Source organism: Pleuronectes platessa, chromosome 9, assembly GCF_947347685.1.
Source record: "Pleuronectes platessa chromosome 9, fPlePla1.1, whole genome shotgun sequence".
Taxonomy (NCBI): domain Eukaryota; kingdom Metazoa; phylum Chordata; class Actinopteri; order Pleuronectiformes; family Pleuronectidae; genus Pleuronectes; species Pleuronectes platessa.
The window spans coordinates 28,208,377-28,227,815 of NC_070634.1; the positions used below are offsets into that span (position 1 = coordinate 28,208,377).

A 19,439-nucleotide genomic window follows, 5' to 3' on the forward strand; every position below is an offset into this window, starting at 1 on the left:
AATTAATCTGAATGAATATGATCAGACACAAGCTGGTTTATAGTCTGTGGTTTATATACAGTCTATAGTTTATATACAGTCATTGGTTTTGATATGTTCTACAGTCAATATAGAGTATGTGGTTTATATAGTCTGTGGTTTATATAGTCTATGATCTGGAAGGTGTTAGGGTTAGATGTCCATCTCAGGGACTCAGACACAAAGAGCGCAGTAAAATTATCTCTGGTTTTATTAGACACTAAGCACTATACCTGCATTTTCTACCATGAATATTATTTAATATCATGAATGTGTATTATTCAGACGCATACATCACAAACGTGTATTTTAATCCGTAAGTTGTGGAGTTTGTTTAGCTTTGTGTTGAGATAGAGAACAGCACCTGGCAGACAGAACCCAGGGCAGACCGACTTTTGGAAAGACCCGTATTTCCGGTGTAGTTGTGGTTCCGTCTCCTATGATCAGCCGTTAGCTTCAGTTAGCTTGAACTAGCTACAGTTAGCTTCAGTTAGCCACAGTTAGCTGTGACAGTTCGGCTCTGACCGGCAGCGGATTCTCTTTCGCTTTTTTCCGAGGTGGAGTTCGATCAATGCGTTCAGTCAAGTGCGGTGGGGGTGGGGGGGCTGCTAGCTCTTAGCCTCTGTTAGTCGTGTCCCCGCTGCTAACCGTGCTAACCGTGCTAACCCTGCTAACAGCTTGAACTGCGCTCCAGTCAGTTTGTTGTGATGAAAACATCGAGGACGAGACGTTAACATGTTCACTCGCCTGCGGAGCCAGTAACAGGTGAGTCAGCTACATGCTAACTGCTCTGAGCTCATGCTAATCTCAATGTAAAGTGACGCTGGGGTTGTTTGCTGAGGGAAATGTATCTGCTGAACCAGAACAGAGACCAGGCCCCGAGAGAACCGGGAGCAACTCAGTCCATCTCAGTCTGCTTCAGTCCACCTGAGTCCATCTCAGTCTGCTTCAGTCCACCTGAGTCCATCTCAGTCTGCTTCAGTCCACCTGAGTCCATATCAATCTGCTTCAGTCCACCTGAGTCCATCTCAGTCTGCTTCAGTCCACCTGAGTCCATCTCAGTCTGCTTCAGTCCACCTGAGTCCATATCAGTCTGCTTCAGTCCACCTGAGTCCATCTCAGTCTGCTTCAGTCCACCTCAGTTTACTTCAGTCGACCTCAGTCTGCTTCAGTCCACCTGAGTCCATATCAGTCTGCTTCAGTCCACCTCAGTTTACTTCAGTCCATCTCAGTCTGCTTCAATCCACCTCAGTTTACTTCAGTCCACCTGAGTCCATCTCAGTCTTCTTCAGTCCACCTCAGTCTGCTTCAGTCCATCTCAGTCTATTTCAATCCTCTGCTGATCAACAGTAGAAGTTCAGACTCAACCTGAACTTCAGTGTTTGTGAAGTGATTGTTCTCAGGTTGTTTTACCCGCTGAAGATATTTGAGCTGATGACTGAGACACTTTGCTCATATTTTCATTATTATTTATTAAATTTCATCTTTTCTCCGTCACTGTTAACTGGACATGTCCTCATCTCCTGTCTCTTTAATCCATGTGACCTCACCAAGTAGATGATGATCAAAAGGATCAATGAAGAAAATAACCGAGCTGCGTCTGTATCTGTAGAAAACTGTTTTATAGTGATAATTTATTAAAGGAGAACTAACTGATGTGTTATAATGATCAACTGCTTCCTAGGGAACAGCTGATTTTCTACAGTGAACTATAAGTATGTATAAACTCTGTAATCAGGTGTAAACATTGAGAGACGTCCACAGTGTGAGGACAGGACACAGCAGCTCTGCTCATCTGTCCCCTGTTGAATGAAGTTCTTGAATCTGATCAGAGTTCAGTTCATTAATCAGCTGATGGTTGTTTCGTTTTCTGTCCAATGTTTCAGGTCCCAGTGCTCAGATCAATCACATCGATCAGACTGATCAGCTGTGGACGTTCATAGCATCATATGATCTGAGGTCAGAGTTGGAACCTCAGTCCAGGGATCCTTACGGCAGATATGCTGACCTAGAATCAGCCGGAGCTGCGAGATCAATCAGTGTGAGCAGTGTTATCCAGATCAAAGGTCGTCATGTCTGAGAACCAGGCCAACAACAACAACGTCCCTGTAAACAACAACAACAACATGGGACCCAACAGGATCCGAAACCCCAACGTCAACCAGAACCCCCTCATCAATGTCCGAGACCGCCTCTTCCACGCCCTCTTCTTCAAGATGGCGGTCACCTACGCCAGACTCTTCCCTCCCTCCTTCAGAAGAGTCCTTGAGTTCTTCGTCCTGCTTAAGGTGAGAACAAGTTTTCTGTCAATGCTGATGATGTCAGAAGTTTGTGATGAAGGTTTATTTGAATAGGACAGAGAGCTAGCAGGGAATTGGGCGCAGAGAGAGAGAGAGAGAGTGGGGGATGAGCACCCCCCCCGCTGCAGTGGGTTGCTCTGCTCTGAGCGGCAGCTCTGCCAGGTGAGCTATACGCAGACCTGGGATCAGAATGGATCAGAACAGCTACATATGTTTTCTCTCTGGCGCCAGGTGTCGGCTTTGTGACACTTTTCGCATGATTTCAGAATTTCAGATCAGAATAAACCTCGATTCTCTGTTCAGTCCTGTTTAACATGCTCATGAGGAAAATAGCTATGAGGTGTGGGTCTGTCCTGGAGAACATCTTTGAGTGAACTCAGTGAACCTGCACAGCTTCAACAGAAGCTCAGTGATCGTGTGTTTAATCCGACAGATTTAAAATCTGTTGCTCAATCAGATTGTCACAAAAACAGACTTTTCTCACCAAACACATGAATCAGCGTACAGACTGCTGCGTCACCTTAAAATCTGCTGCGTCACCGTACAGACTGCTGCGTCACCTTACAGACTGCTGCGTCACCTTACAGACTGCTGCGTCACCGTACAGACTGCTGCGTCACCGTACAGACTGCTGCGTCACCGTACAGACTGCTGCGTCACCGTACAGACTGCTGCGTCACCGTACAGACTGCTGCGTCACCGTAGAGAATGCTGCGTCACCGTACAGACTGCTGCGTCACCGTACAGACTGCTGAGTCACCGTACAGACTGCTGCGTCACCTTAAAATCTGCTGCGTCACCGTACAGACTGCTGCGTCACCTTACAGACTGCTGCGTCACCGTACAGACTGCTGCGTCACCGTACAGACTGCTGCGTCACCTTGCAGACTGCTGCGTCACCGTACAGACTGCTGCGTCACCGTAGAGACTGCTGCGTCACTGTACAGACTGCTGAGTCACTGTACAGACTGCTGAGTCACCGTACAGACTGCTGCGTCACCGTACAGACTGCTGCGTCACCGTACAGACTGCTGAGTCACCGTACAGACTGCTGAGTCACCGTAGAGACTGCTGCGTCACTGTACAGACTGCTGCGTCACCGTACAGACTGCTGAGTCACCGTACAGACTGCTGCGTCACCGTACAGACTGCTGCGTCACCGTAGAGACTGCTGCGTCACTGTACAGACTGCTGAGTCACCGTACAGACCGATGCTTTGAGCCACTTTAACTGAAAGATAGGGTTACACTTGAACAAATGTCAGTTTGATAAGAATGACCTAAATTGACAGAAACCATCTTTGACAAACATTTATTTGGTCCATGTCCCATCTGCTAACATGGAGGAGGAGGAGGGTTTATGACCTATACTGCAGTCAGCCATCAGGGGGCGATCCAAATGATTATGCTCCATGATGTTCATCTTTTCACATTTAAAAGCTTTAGTAGAAATGTGTTCGATGAGAACAGTGAAAGGTAAAGTGAAGATTCTGGTCAATGTTGGAGTTTCACTGTGAGAGAAACCACTCTTCCATTTCCTCCTCCCTCTTCTTCCTCTTCGTCCTCCCCCTCAGGCACTATTCGTCCTCTTCATCCTTGCCTACATCCACATCGCCTTCTCTCGCTCGCCCATCAACTGTTTGGAGGCGGTGAGGGAGCGCTGGCCTCGAGATGGGATCCTGCGGGTGGAGATCCAGAGGAACTCCAGCCGGGCCCCTGTCTTCTTGCAGTTCTACGACTCCAGTGGCCTCCAGGAGGTTATAGAGGCTGAGGAGGAAGAAGGGGTAGGGCTCAGTCTGGCAGCGCTGCAGGAGGAAGACGACGAGGAAGAGGAGATGACTCTGGACATGTTTGACAACAGTTCTGTGCAGGTGAGTTCCAGGTCGTCAGCATTGTTTACTTTATAATGAATCCTCTACACCCCTGAATATGAACAGAAGAGTAGTTTAGAGCCAGAACCTTCTGGATCTGGTTCAGGTTTCAGATGTGGACAGAGAGGGAAGATGTTGTAAACATCAGTCAGGGTTCCTACGGACATGGAAAACCTGGAAAAGTCATAGAATTTTTAAATGTGTTTTTCCAGGCCTGGAAAAGTCATGGAAAAAAATAAAATCTCAAAAGTTTCGGAAAGGTCCTTGAAATTTGTTATATTCATATTTTCATGTCATTCATTTACAATGAGTTTTAAATAATTAAAATGCTTTTAAAGAAATACGCTCAAAATATAAGCAGGCATTCTTGGGCTTGTGTCATTTAAGGTATACTGTATGTCTTGGAATTCTCATTGTTGGTTTAAATACTAAATTTTGTCACTTTTTGGCGTATACACCGAGATTTCACATAATGTTTGGTCATGGAAATTTGGTTTAAAGTTATTGAAAAGTCATGGAAATCTATTGGTCAAAACGTGTATGAACCCTGATCAGTAAACATCTGGGGCCTGTACTCAAGTATTCAGATGAACTTCACCTAACAGTCCCAGTCAGGCTGTGGTCACATGAAGCTGGAAATCAACTCGTTAGTTAACTCAGGGTTTCCTCTAGATATGTGCGTGCTCATGAAGGGGGCGGGGTTTACTGCATATGAACAATCACAGACATGGACAGCTTGACTGACAGCAGAGCCTCATATTTCTCAACGAGGAAAAACTGTTGTGTTCGAAAATATGAGGAGAACAAAGACCAGCTGGTAAAACATCTCTGATTGTGTGAATTCTTAAGTAACATGACCACGACGTGACAACGTGTGTGAATGAGATAATAACAACCCGGTGTAAGCTATCTATGCCTTATTCCAAATAATATTTAAAGTGATAGTTGACCGAAAAATTAAAATTCATTAATTGTTTTATTTTTATATTATTATATATCTTTTCATTAAATATCTGTTTAAGATATTCTAAACATTAGTAAACAGCAGAGACTTACTCTGCCCACCAGCAGGTGGCGCTGGTGTTATTGAGTGCAGGAGCAGATTACCACTACCTTCAGCTTCTGATGTGTTCTATGATCTCTTTGCTCTCTGCTGCAGTTTGAGCTCGACATAGAACCTCGTCTGAAGCCGTCTGTGGTTGGAGGAGGAAGAGGAGGGAACGACAGTCAGGACGTATCGTTCAGTCAGAACACTAAAGGTATGAAGTTGCTGAAGACCTCACTGTCTGAGGTGGAGATGAAGACCAGAGCAGGTAAACATCTCCTCCTATTCCTCCTTAATGGTGAGGACTGGATCTAAGGACTGTATGTTGGAAACTTCTTCTGTTTCCAGCTTCGCGTCAGGTTAGTCTGTTAAGACTCGGACGACTTCTCTCTCTTTAAAATCCTTCAATGAGCAACAGTACAACAACATAGACCTACAACAGGCTGGGCATACGTTTGTGTGTGTGTGTGTGTGTGTGTGTGTGTGTGTGGGTGGGTGGGTCTGCAAAGAGAAATTATAATAATAATTTGAGTGATCGAACACAGTGCCACTATATAACCTAAATGTCAAGCTCTACACAGACTGTAGGTTAAGCATAAACATATATACACGTATATGTAGTTTACTGATAAGACAAAGTACACAACTCGCAGGTCTCGTCTCACTTCTCGTTGTCCGACCTCACACATCCTCGTGAATGTGCGTTCCCACTACAGGTGTGTGGTTGTTCCTACCAACCCTCGGAGTGTGCTGCTGATTGACATCCTTTTACAATCCTTCCTCTTCCTCTTCTTACTCCATCACCTCCTTTTCTCCTCTGTAAACAGCTGAGCTTGTAGTTCACACCAGCAGGGGGCAGCAGTTGTTACAAAGAAACAATAAATTGCATTAGATCAACTTATTGATTGATTGAGCTTAGTTACAGTGACTGTTAATCAGTCCCATTTATTCTTTAACATCACATCAAATATTGAGTCAATTGAAATGTAACATTAAGAAAGAATCCATCCTAAATGATGCCTCCTAGTCTTCATCATCTTCATCATGCCAGTGTCAACCAGGTTCTGCCTCTGACCTGAGATCTGTTGTTGTTGTGTTTCAGTCTGGCCTCAGGAGGAATACATCGTGGAGTATTCTCTGGAGTACGGTTTCCTGCGTCTGTCTCAGAGCACGAGACAAAGACTCAACATCCCTGTCATGGTCGTCACGTTGGGTAACACACCTGATATTGACCTGAAATACACACACGTGACACACACCTTAACACCAGCAGCGTCAGGCACTGTCTTCGACTGACTAGGGTCTCTGTTCAGATCCCATGAAGGACGAGTGTTTCGGAGACGGATTCAGTCGTTTTCTGCTGGATGAGTTTTTGGGATACGACGACATCCTGATGTCCAGCGTGAAGGCGCTCGCGGAGAATGAGGAGAACAAAGGTAGAGAGACACTGAGAGCAGGAACATGTTCATACATTAATTAATACCAACAGCCTCAATAAATGTATAAGTCTAATGACTGTTGTCGTCGGCAGAAACTATACGTTTTTTGATTTTAAGTGTGTGACTATAGAACCTGAGTTTTCTGCAGGGTTCCTGAGGAACGTGGTGTCTGGAGAACATTATCGTTTCGTCAGCATGTGGATGGCAAGGACCTCGTACCTGGCCGCCTTCGTCATCATGGTCATATTCGTGAGTAAACAGAATTTAACTCTGTACGTCAGATTTTAAAAACAGAACACACTATGTCAAATCTGACTTTGTAATACTACTGTATTATTATTATTCTATTCATTATTATATTGATCGATGTTTTAATTATTTGAAGTCTTGTGGTTTTCAGACTCTGTCCGTGTCTATGCTGCTCAGATACTCTCATCACCAGATCTTCGTCTTCATCGGTCAGTTTGTTGTGAGATGTCACATCTACACTAATATAGTCCAGTACACCTTTATATGATCCAGTCCAGTTTAATATAATATATTTTACCTGACTGTATCCAGTCCAGTTTAAAATGATTCACTCTAATGTAGTCCAGTCCAATTTAATTTGATCCAGTCCAGTTTAATCCAGTCCAGGTTTTCTGGTCTCAGGAGTTTACATGTGGACTGAGATCTTTTAAACCCATCCTCTCAGGATCAGGGTTTTGTCTTGATCTGGATTCTGTGTGTCCTCCTCAGTGGATCTGCTTCAGATGTTGGAGATGAACATGACCATCGCGTTTCCTGCAGCACCTCTGCTCACGGTCATCCTGGCGCTCGTCGGTAAGTTCACCTGTAATCAATCCAGTTACATTTGAGGGTTAGGGTTAGTTATTAACTCAAGACTTTAAATAGCGAGGTCCAGACCTTAAAAATATAGAGAAACCACTCCGGATCCGTCGGAGTCCTTGGTCAGTCTCCGGTTCTGTGTCAGACCAGGGACCAGTCCTACGAAGCTCATCATGGTAACCTGCACTGAGCAGCTGACCTGCTCCAGGTGGAGTGGGAGATAAGAGATCAAACAGTATAAAGCTCCGCCCACTGACCAGCCCTTCCTTTGAACCATGACATCATGTTCTTAGAGGATCTGTGGAACTGGTGTGGTTCGAGTCTCTGAGGAGGACCAGGGTCTTCAGAGACCCACAAGATCCTTTGAGCTCCTCTGATGAGTTTCTGAAAGATCTAGATTCTCCTCAGAGGATGAACCTCTGTCAGCTGCTGGAGCCCAACAGAACCAGCCTGACCAGTAAAGTGCTCCCAGTACCACAGACTGCATCCGTTTCACTTACTGGTACTGATGTACTGGGAGCGTTAGTGGAGGAGAACTTCACATACTTTAATACTGTGATCCTTCAAGGAGCTCCATCCTGTGAATTATATATTACTTTGGGGACAGATAGTTTACACATTCACCTTGTGACAACCTCCCGAGGTCCAGGTCCGGTCTGATGTGTTCTGCTGCTTTTGATTCTGATTTTTTGCGTCAGATATTTTTATCACTAAATTCTTGAACCTTAGCTGACGAGATGTCACTTCCTGTGGTCAGGTATGGAGGCCATCATGTCGGAATTCTTCAATGATACGACCACGGCCTTCTACATCATCCTCATCGTTTGGTTGGCTGACCAGTATGATGCAATCTGCTGCCACACCAACACCAGCAAACGCCACTGGCTGAGGTGAGTCACATGACCAATAACGCCATTGGCTCCATTTAAACCAATTACAGCACACAATGAAACATCCCTTTAAACCTTTTATATACCTGTAATGTGCCGGGAAAAACCCTTCTCTCTCAATTTAAGGGGAAAGTTAACAGTGTTTATTCTGATAAGGACGTTATCACATTATGATAAATACTTCTGTCTCTCTCTCTCGCTTTCACAGACTCAGCTGACGTCTCTGACTCGCTACAGTTTAAATGTTGATTTGTTTGAAATGACGCCACAATATCAACACTGATCATCACATAAGGATTTATACTTTTCTTATGAGTTAAATCGACAGAGAAGAGTTTTCATGCATAGATAGATAGATGGATAGATAATATATATAGGAATATCAATAAATCAATCAATTAATCAAATTTTATTTGTATAGCCCATATTCACAAGTTACAATTCGTCTCATAGGCTTTAACAGGGTGAGACATCCTCTGTCCTTCACCCTCAGCAAGAGTCAGAAAAAACTACTAAAAAACCTTTAACAGGGTAAAAATACATAGAAACCTCAGAGAGACACATGTGAGGACCCGTCTCCCAGGACGGACACAAGTGCAATAGATGCCACGAATATGGTCGACCCATGCAGGGAAGATCTCTCTCCACCCCCCCCACTCTCCCTCTGTGTGGCGTTATGAAGCCGAATGGCCCTGGGGTCAAAGGACCTCCTCAGCCTTTCAGATGAGCATGACAGTGACAGGAGACATAGGATGTAGGGAGAAGGGGCTGTCGAGATGAAGAATGAGCTGGTCTGATATCCATTTCCGAGCAATCGTAGAGATGACAGCCAATATACTGATGTTCCTGTAATAACAAACCGCTTCATGATCACCAGCTTTGAAAATGGGTGTCACTATAGCTGCTTTCCATGTTTGAAAGATTCCCTGGGAAATGGATAAATTGATGACTTGACAGATAGGACCTGCAAGTGGCTCTTTAACTGTTTTTAGCAAAGAAGTATCTGTCTTAAAGAGGTTAGCTAGTTCTCACAGGTCCTGGGTTACATGCCATCACAGTTCAACTCTAACTGCTCTCCTGATTGGTTCAAAGTAAGCCTTAGTCTTTCTCAGTTCCTTAATCACTTGTTTCTCAACATAATCAATTTAGTTTATCGCGTTCTAACTGTTTAACCAGGGCAGCTTCTTCTTCTGTCTCTTCTTGGTCGTAGTTTTCTGGTAGATTTATCTATCTTGTGGTTAGTGATATGTAGTAATATATAAACTTCAGCCCAGTAAGTCTCCTTTAGTGCATTTTCAAAATGATCCAGTTCCCCTCTTGGAATTCTAAACTACCCAAGCTGTTCAGAAGTATGAAAATAAACCTTTGTCAACTTCCTCACCATAAGTTTCAAGTTATGATTAGACAGACCCGTTATCATATTATAGGTTTTGACGATTCTTTCAGGCTTATTACTGAAAATCAAGTCAATCTGAGTTTCTGAGGACTTGGTTATTCTCATTGGACCTTTGACTAACTGGTTTGAATCTCAACTGGATGAGATCTGCTTTAGGTTTTTCTTACTTGAGTTATCATACCAGTTGATATTTTAATCTCCCATCAGAAGAACTCGAAAATACTCTGCAGTTGTTCATAAAATATTGCCTGAAGAAGGAGGGAGGAACTTTACAAATAGGAGGACACACATTTGAGGTTACTTTTAGTCCAATACATTTGAAACTAATTCAAGATGGCTGCTGTATTTGCTCACATTGGAACTTATCTCTTATATATTCATCATATATTCATCATTAACAGCATAACTCCACCACCTTTACCCTCAGGTCTATCTGAAGAACTGATGTGCCATGATAGCAGGACTTTGATGTAGTATATTAGCAAAGTTCGGAGAAGTCTCAATGGCATATTTTTGTCCCATGAGTCTTCTTGGCGTCCGTGCTACTCCTGCTGGGCCGGGCCTTCACTCCCGGCCTGTCAGGGACCGGGTCAAGGCTGTTGAAGCCGCTGGTGCTGCTGTTTTCTCAGCTCTGTTGGTAATTGACTTTATTCGGCTGTTTATTGCTGATCCGATTTGTGCCAGGATGGGTAGATGAAGGTTTCTAGGAGAACATGTATCTCTAAAACCTTTTGAGTGAAATGGTCATGGCTATATCTTGAATTGATCCAACAGCTAAAGCCTGTCTTGTTGTTTATCACGAGACATGTTCCCTAATAGCTTTGTTTGAACAGATTGAGAAATCAGTTTGTAGACAAGCAGAGCTGTCAAACCTCCCAGTGTGTCAACCGCCATGCTCCACTTCTCCTGTTCGTGTTCTCATGTTTCTCTCTTCATGTCCTCCAGGTTTTTCTATCTGTACCACTTTGCATTCTACGCCTACCACTACCGGTTCAACGGACAGTACAGCAGCTTGGCCCTCGTTACGTCCTGGCTCTTCATCCAGGTCAGAACCATCATCATTCTCAACAGCACCAGACCAAACCAGATTATCTTCAGGAGAACCAGATCATCAGAATGAGGAGACATATTGCCATGTGTAATGTTTACATCACGTCAATGTCACTAACCGTCCACCTTCCCTTCCTCCTCCTCCACTTTCTCTTCCTCCAACTCCTTCCTCCCTCCTTATCTTCAGCACTCCATGATTTATTTCTTCCATCACTACGAGCTTCCTGCGATTCTTCAGCAGATCAGGATCCAGGAGATGTTACTTCAGAACCAGCAGGCGGCTCAAGCAGCCAATCAGACGGCGCTGCAAGACAACCTGAACAACAATGACACCGCCGCTGCAGGACCAGCTCCTGCTGACACAGCCCAGCCCCGCCCCCCCAGTACCCCACAGCCCCCGGCCGACCTCCAGCCCCCCCCCCTTTCCTCTCCAGCAGGTGGTGGGGGCGGGGAAGTGAGGTCAGAGCTAAACTGGGTCGCTCACACAGCTGCCATCATCTCCGAAGCTTTGTCCTCCTCCGCCCACAACGTCTCTCTCGAGTCGGTCAGTGCGGTTGCTGGAGGTCACGGGTCAGCTGGAGGTCACGGGTCAGCTGGAGGTCACGGGTCAGCTGGAGGTCACGGGTCGGCTGCAGAGATCAGTGTGGTGGCTGAGTTCTGGATGGGAGGAGTGGCTGAAGGGGGAGGAGGGGGTGAGGATCCAAACGTCTCAGTAGAAATTAAAACCAGCGCAGGAGGCGTAGCTGAACCTCCACCAAGCCATCCAATAGGAGGGCTGCAGACAGAGGCGGGGCCCCCTCAGACAGACTGCCCCCCCTCACAGAGTTCAGGTACAGACTGTCGACCTCCTCAGACGTCGTCACTGACCTGAAGGTCGCGGCCGCCTGACGCCCTCTCACCTGTCGGACCCTGTGCCTCCGTGTCGTGGTTAATGATCGATCATCTTTTTAAATGTAAACAAATTCCTGAGACTCAGTTTAATTCTGATTCAGTTACTATGGAAACAAAACATGAAGCTGAGACTAGCCGTTTTTAAAGTATCACCATGGTGACGGTGTAAGGAGCTCACATTAAATTATCACCATGGTGACGTAAACAATCGTTTTGAGTCTGAACTTGTTTATTATTTTCTAGTTGGTTTTTCTTCTTCAGGCGAAACAATCGATCAACTGAAGGAATCGATCCTCTGTGAATATCAAAGATCTAATTCAAGTTCCTGTTTGAAGAACAACTATCGAGAGTTCGTAAAGTTTCACGTCCTGATGAGAACCAATGGACTGTGAGCTGAGAGGTGACATCATGCTTCACCCGGTGACCAGTTATTGATCAGTGACTGGATGTTGATTAGCTCTGGTTCTGACAGATTGAGGCACAAACTCTGAACTGTGTTGATTTTTGTTTCCACCTGCTTTTATTTAGAAGAAAGACTTTTAGTAGAGGAGGTTTGTTTTGAAGGGTGGATCAGGAATTCCTCTCAGAATCGATGCCTTATCAATAATATCTGGACTATGAACATCTCATCGACGTCAGCAGCAGAGCAAGATGATGCCGACTGTGTCACACCTCAGGCCCCGCCTCCAGGGAACGAATCAGTGGCGTGACAGCACAGCGGTGAAAGACCACGCCCTCTGTGCTGCGTTCAGGGACTGAAGCGCCAGGCGCTCCATGTCATCTGTCACATCTGGTCTTTAATATTCAGCCGTCCTGTGATTGGCTATTTCAGACGTTTAATCATAAACTAAGAACAAAACATGTTAATTACAGCCCCACCCAGTGGTGAAGTCTAACACTGACGTGAGCCTGGGTCAGCTGGTTCAGGGGCGGGGCCTAAAGTGTGACATCAGTGACAGACAGGCGTTCTGCTGGTCGTCTGTTTAACCAGTAAAATTTCACATCACGACTTCACATCTCCGACTCTTCTTGTTCCTTTAAACATCAAACAGACGGTTTGAGGTTTAGTTATTTTGATCAACTAAGGAAATTACTTTAAGTTTGGTTGGATGTCATGACATCACTGAAGTCAACCAATAAAATTAGATGCATGATCTTGATCAGATGAACCAATCATTTGTTTGTTAGCATTAGCAGCTCTTTACTGAAGTAAACATGCTTATAGCGAGCACTTCAATGACTCATCAATACGTGATCATAACAAAAGACGTTTCAATGACGAAATGTTTTATTTCTGAATAAAAATACAAAAATAAACTAAATGAAAACATCACGACATTAAATGTTATGACTTTATAAAAACAGGAAATAAAATCTTTATTGAACATTTCTGTATGTGACCTCCAGCCCCGCCCCCTGCATGCTCATCGGCCCAGACAGGTGTCAATAATCTGATACATCATCACAACACGTTTTTTATAATTAATGGAGAAAAAAAAGCCTACTTCCTGTGACCTTTGACCCCCGAAGCTTCAGTTTGATGTCAGTGAAACATTAACAAGTGGTTACATTAGTAACCGCCGTCATTTACAACAAGTGACGTCAAAGAAACCGAGCATGCTGGGAAAAAGATAAAAAACAAAAACTTGTTTCAGGGTTGATGGCCCCCCCCCCCCCTCTACTTGTGTCCCTTGCTCGTCTTGAACGACACCTGCAGGACTTTGTCTCCCAGTCGATACCCGTTCAGGCTGTGGATCGCCATGGCAGCCTCCTCATAGTTCGTCATGGTCACGAAGCCGAAGCCTTTGCACTTGTTGGTGTTGAAGTCGCGGATCACCTTCACGTTGACCACGGCGCCGAACGGCCCGAACATCTGCCACAGGATGGCCTCGTCCACATCCTGCCCCAGGTTGTAGATGAATATGCACCAACCGGAGGACGCATTCCCAGAAACCCCCCCCCCTCCACTCATGTGATCCACACTCATTGGAGAAAACCTGCAACCAATAAGGATGAAGGAAATGTTTCATTCATCAAGCAATAAAATAAACTCATCACTTCCTGTTGAGAAAGTTGAGGAGAAAGGCGAGATTACCTGAACCTCTGGGCCTGGTGATGGACAGGTCCTGCAAAGCGCCGTGATTGGCCATGGTACATCTGTGACATCATCTGCGAGTTCCTGGCCTGATTGGGGTTGGCAGCAAACTTAACTGTGATTGGCTCAGCGGTCCCAGGGGGCGTGTTTCCATTCAGGTGTTTGACGGCGTCTTCGGCCTCACATCGCTTATCAAAACGGATAAAAGCCACACCCCTAGACAAACCTGAACAGCCAATCAGATCAAAGATAGGAGTCAGGACTGCAAGGATACGATTGGTAACTTGGCAGGTCACATGACTTGCGGCACTGACCTGAAGCCTGGTCCACCAGAACTCTGGAGTTGATGATGCGTCCGAAGCGAGTGAACATGTCCTCGAGCTCCGGCTGACTCAGAGTCCTCGGCAAACCGCTGATGTACAGATTCGCATCTTTGATCATATCCGAACTCGGCCGCGCGAAGGAAACCTGCAGCAGGCGACAGCAGCGTCTCAGTCGACTTCTTCACGACACGAAGGTAGTTTAAAAAAAGTGACATCAGCCGACTAATCGGACGTTAAAAAAATATTTGAATATTCATGGAAAAAACAAAACAATGAAACAGTTGTTTAAATAAAAAAAAAACACCAAAAAAAACATCCAAACAGGCTCAGATCTTTAGGGACTTTTCAAAATAAAAGGCATCAATCATCAAAAATAAAAGTCGACATATGGTCACACTGAACTGAAGAAAATCACAGACTCAGTGTTGACATGTGTCGTCAATAAAAACATGAAGATGATGTTTAAAATACCTTCATCCGTCAGACAGAGTGCAGGTGACAGCGCCCACTACTGTCCAGGGAACATAACACATCTATCAGTTGAGACAGTAGAAAATCACAGAGCACCTGTGAAACTTTACCTTGATAGTTTTAGACTGTAGCCTCAGGCCATTGAGGGTACTGATAGCCCTCTCTGCATCATTAGCGTTAACAAAGTTAACAAAGCCGTAACCTAAACTGTGGCCTAGAGAAACACAAACAAACAACAAAATAAAATAACAAAACTATCGACGCACATTCTCCAATCAGACGCCGGCGTCCAACAGACAAAGGCCGGGAAAAACCCACTTCTGAGCAAACCCACAAAACCCAACGTCACAGCTCGATACAGAATAATTTGATTGACAGTCAACGTGACCAATCAGAGCTGCAAGGATTGAACTTGCACTTCAGATTAAACTTGGTTGTCAGATTACTGTATTTCGACCACATGGCGGCGTCCTGTCTACACACAGTCCACAGTTTGCCACAGGAGTAGAGGTCTCACTCTGTTTTGTTTAATGGAGACTAAACAGAGTGTTGTGATTGTCTGCTGTCACTTTTTGATCTGACGATCAGCTGATCGATCTCGCGATTGTCAGAGAAAAAGAAACTTGAGGTTTTGTGAATCTGTTCAGAGCTAAAACATCTTCATACATTCATCATCAAAACTTAACAAAGATTTTAAACCTGGAAAAAAAAAACAGGTGAAAACATTTAACATGAAATTGGATTTAAAAACAAAACAACAAAGGACTGAACGACATGAGGACGAGTAGAAAAATATATTAGAATTTAGTTTCAATCAGATCAATTAAGATCATTTATCAATTAAAATCATTGATCAATAAATCATTGACCACTTCAGTCTGATCTGATGTTTAATAATTGATTCATGTCGTATAGACCTGACTTGATCATCATAAACGTTGTCATGTGAAAAAAAATACATCAGTTTAAAAACAAATTCAGAAACCTTTCAGAGAAAAATCACAATTATCTTATAAAAACATTAAAATTAATAAAAAAAAAATGAAAAACATTAAAATAGAATCAGCTGATCAGAGAAAGGACCAATGCTATAAAAGAAAATACAGGAAATGCTGCAGGTAATCAATTACTGATACATGTTATCTTACTGATATTAACAATACATACAATACTATAACTACGGATACATACATGTAACATTGCCAACACTTATAACTATTGCAATAGATTACAGTTACTCTGTATAGAGCTCTGGACATTTACTCGTTTGAGTTTACTCTGGAGTCACTATAATAATAGTAATATTATAATCACGATTAGTTAACATGAGTACTCATTGACTATGGAAACATGCATTTATTGAACTTACATATAAATATATATTTTGCCGTCATGTTAACAGTTAAAAGTGTGTGTGTGTGTGTGTGTGTGGTCATAAGTCACGATGTTAGATCATGATTGTTCCAGTGACTTTAACTCTGATGTTTGTGCGTCTCAAGTTGTGTCCCCACCCTAACCTGCACAAAATGTTGGACTTTCTTTCAATGTGTTTAAATACATGTCTCAAACTCTATATCGAATTAGGGCTGAACGATTAATTGCATTTGCGATAAAATTGTGATATGATAAAACGCGTTTTTTTAATCGCAACTCGCGCGATTAAAACGTGCGAAAGAGAGTTGGGCTCTGGGAGGCTCTCCTCACCCAGAATGCAGCGGGACCACAAAACTCCTCTGATCCAGAAGATAGCGAAGCAGGCCTGCCTCACCTACTGGGTCCTAAAGTCCTAAAGCGTGTCGGACTCACAGAGCGAGCTCATCTCGCCGGTGACCACGCTGCGGGCGACGGACCTGAGAACCGCTCCCCGGAACTGAAGCCGAGCCCCCCCCCCCCCCCCGGTCACCTACATGCACATCTGCGAGACGGAGGTGTTCAGCATGGGGGGGGGGGGGGTTCCTGCTGAGGCCCGGCGCCTCTATACCGCTGCACGACCACCCGGACATGAACAGGAATCTACAGAGTTACTGATCCCAGAGCTGCCCTTCCATCACATCCAGCTGGCACAGAGCTTAGACTGCTGCTGCTCCACTGACTAGAACAACAGCTCATTCCTACACTTATAAAATGCAATTCAATGTGGAAGTAATCCAAGAATTCAGAATACGTTACTCAGATTAGTTAATGTAACGGAATACGTTACAGATTACATTTTAGGCATGTATTCTATATTCTGTAACGGAATACGTTTTGAAAGTGTCCTTCCCAACACTGGACATGTTACTGACTTGGGATCAGTAACACTTATAATTTTAAAACAGTTTTTCTCAAGATGGCAAATTTTGCACACAGGTTTTAAAAAGTGCATGGCTTGTGTTTGTATTTACAATGACTTTGATTAAATAACTTAAGTGCACACCGATTTGTGCTTCTTGTTTCTGTAATGAGAAGTTAAATAAAAATGTGGGAAAGAATATTGTACAGTAAACGTATCTAATATTGTGATGGTCATATTTAAATCCTTCATTACGTTTTTTGGGGGGGGGGAAGAAGAGGATAAAATAAAAAAATCGCATATTAAATCGCAATCGCAATATTTGGGGGGAAAATCGCAATTAGATTATTTTCCCAAATCGTTCAGCCCTATATCGAATCAAACAAACACAAAGTAAACTTTAAGTACTGTGCATGTCCTGATTACTTCAGATTCTGATCATCTCAAACAAATCCACAGTTTAGCGGTAGCGAGTCAGAGAAGTCCGCTGAGTTGCGGTCGGCCCCCAACCCCCGAGGTCATCGTCCATCACCATATTTACCGAAAGCGTTGCGATATGCCTGGTATGTTAATATCGCCCAACTCGAGCCTATATAGTATATCGGCCGCAATCCTGAAGCAGCGGCCTTGGCTGTGGTGTCCTGGTCCTCTCTGACCCTAAAGGCCGGTGCATGCTTCTGCGTTTTCACGGGCCCGCAAGCGCAAGAGAACTTCCGGTTCCCTTAGTGCTTTTGTATCTGTTCTTACGTGCGTTGCCCAATTTTTCTAACTATAGACAAAGCTCTGCGAGCCTGCGGCAGCCCGCAAGGCTGTGATTGGTCAGCTAACTGCATCCTTTCCGGAGTCTGTTTCCGGTTTCATGCCCCATGATACCGGCAGAAACAACGGAAGATATAGAAGAACGAATATGGACCAAATAGAAGAGTGTTTGGCAGAAGAGATCCGAAAGTATGACCACTTGGATAACCTGTCACTGACTGGAGGATTGGTCCACGAGGAGCCGCAGTGGTGATGTAAATAAACAGACAAAGAAGAAAGAAGGCGTCTCTAAGGTCGTCTTCGACAAAACACGTTACTCCGCCTAGTGTCCTGGCGGGGAATTGCTTTGTAACACGTAAAGCTTGGATAAGCGTGAATGACAACGAGTCCCACGCCACAGCGGCTGAAAAGCCTTCCCCCGTCTCAGGTGAGAACATAGCCCGACTTTGATCAGAGGGACGGTTGTTACATCAGAAACCTCACGCACCGCTCACCTGTGACCTCAGCGTCATAAAGACTCATGAGCCTCATGCAAACATCCCCGGGTTAATAAATGTTTTATGGCGAATACTTCATAGACCAGCCCCACATGAAGTTACTGCAGCGTAATTACACTCAGTGCAATACAACAGCAGTCCTTGTGGTGGACAGTGGTACTGCAGCGCAGCAGCAGTTTGGTGCTGTAGTACCTCAGGCACACAGCAGGGGGACTTACCTGCCACTTTGTCCCTGATGAGTTTGGCGGACTCCACATCTCCGACGCTGCTGAACAGACTCCGCAGCTCCTCCTGGCTCATGCTCTGCGGCAGGTAGTTCACGATCAGGTTCGTCCGAGCGTCCTCGTCCTCCATCATCTGGTCACTGAAGCCGTTGTCGTAGAGCTCCTGAGTAACGGATGAAAGAAATGACATCACGACACTACTATGACTAAAACAGATTCAGCCAATCAGAGAGCAGCGCGCACCTTTCCAACGGATCCTTTGGCTGCGAGCTGAGCGTCTCTGACGTCACTCTGGGACGACTGCACCTCGCACACCTGGAAAAGGGAATTGAACAAATGTTGTTCAGGAAACTCTGCGAACCAGAGCGATGTGAAGATCCACGGGTCCGATCCGGTGGACTCACCTTCAGGTACCGGATGTGTCCTCTTCGAAGCGCCATGGTGACGTCACAGGTCGATCACTGTCTGGAAGAAACCAACGTCACGTTATGGATCAGTGATCAGCTGTGTGAGGTTCGATTGCCCCCCCCCCCCCGTCCGCCCGCCCATTAGTAGAAACACGGAGTCACACGTGGATTCAGAAAACAACGATAATAATAATATGAACGTTATGAGAACATGGCGGCTCCAGACTCTGGCTCCTGATCTTAGTCGGAGCCTGAGACTCGAACACTGAGCGCGTTAGTTCCGGGAACTTGGAAATAACTTAACATATGAACGCACGAAGCTAACACTGAGCTAGCACCGCGCTAACACTGAAGTAAGGTTAGCCGCCTGCTAGCCGCGTGGCCTCCACGTGAGGCCTCGCGGCTAGCAGCGCGCGCTCCCGCTCACTCGGGTCGCATCACGTACCTGAGGCCGCTGGGTGTGTGTCTGATGCGGATCCGCGAGTGGATGTTGTGCTGATGCTAAGCTAACACGCCGGCTTTGACACAGATTAGCTGTTAGCTGCTCCCGCGCGACACAAAGGAAACAAACCAACTCACGCCGAGTATCGCGAGACCACAGATCTTCTTCTTCTTCTATCTAAAGATGGACGATCAGTTACTGACCGCCCCCAGCTGGTGACAT

The 19,439-nt window shown here is 45.0% G+C and overlaps 2 protein-coding genes across 6 annotated transcripts; one reads left to right on the forward strand and one right to left on the reverse strand.

The window, feature by feature from the left end:
- The first annotated feature begins 404 nt into the window (after positions 1-404).
- tmem259 (transmembrane protein 259) lies at positions 405-13,060 on the forward strand. Of its 4 annotated transcripts, XM_053431006.1 has the most exons (13): positions 406-783; positions 1,905-2,306; positions 3,892-4,188; positions 5,348-5,447; positions 6,336-6,446; positions 6,547-6,669; positions 6,821-6,921; positions 7,073-7,130; positions 7,411-7,494; positions 8,258-8,390; positions 10,732-10,831; positions 11,024-11,399; positions 11,430-13,060. In XM_053431006.1, the coding sequence occupies exons 2-13, from the start codon at positions 2,091-2,093 to the stop codon at positions 11,705-11,707; spliced, it is 1,977 nt and encodes a 658-aa protein (XP_053286981.1). In that variant the 5' UTR covers positions 406-783; positions 1,905-2,090; the 3' UTR covers positions 11,708-13,060. The 4 variants fall into 4 exon arrangements, with proteins under 4 accessions (XP_053286980.1, XP_053286981.1, XP_053286979.1 ...); XM_053431005.1 differs by having other exon boundaries at positions 405-575; positions 11,024-13,060; XM_053431004.1 differs by having other exon boundaries at positions 11,024-13,060.
- LOC128448390 (ELAV-like protein 1) lies at positions 12,998-19,384 on the reverse strand. Of its 2 annotated transcripts, XM_053431008.1 has the most exons (8): positions 19,221-19,384; positions 18,773-18,833; positions 18,612-18,683; positions 18,363-18,531; positions 14,727-14,830; positions 14,137-14,290; positions 13,823-14,048; positions 12,998-13,724 (listed from the first exon to the last, which is right to left on the reverse strand). In XM_053431008.1, exons 2-8 carry the CDS (start codon positions 18,806-18,808, stop codon positions 13,406-13,408), a joined length of 1,080 nt encoding a protein of 359 aa, XP_053286983.1. In that variant the 5' UTR covers positions 18,809-18,833; positions 19,221-19,384; the 3' UTR covers positions 12,998-13,405. The 2 variants fall into 2 exon arrangements, with proteins under 2 accessions (XP_053286983.1, XP_053286984.1); XM_053431009.1 differs by lacking the exons at positions 14,727-14,830; positions 18,612-18,683; positions 18,773-18,833; positions 19,221-19,384 and having other exon boundaries at positions 18,363-18,527.
- Positions 19,385-19,439: the final 55 nt, after the last annotated feature.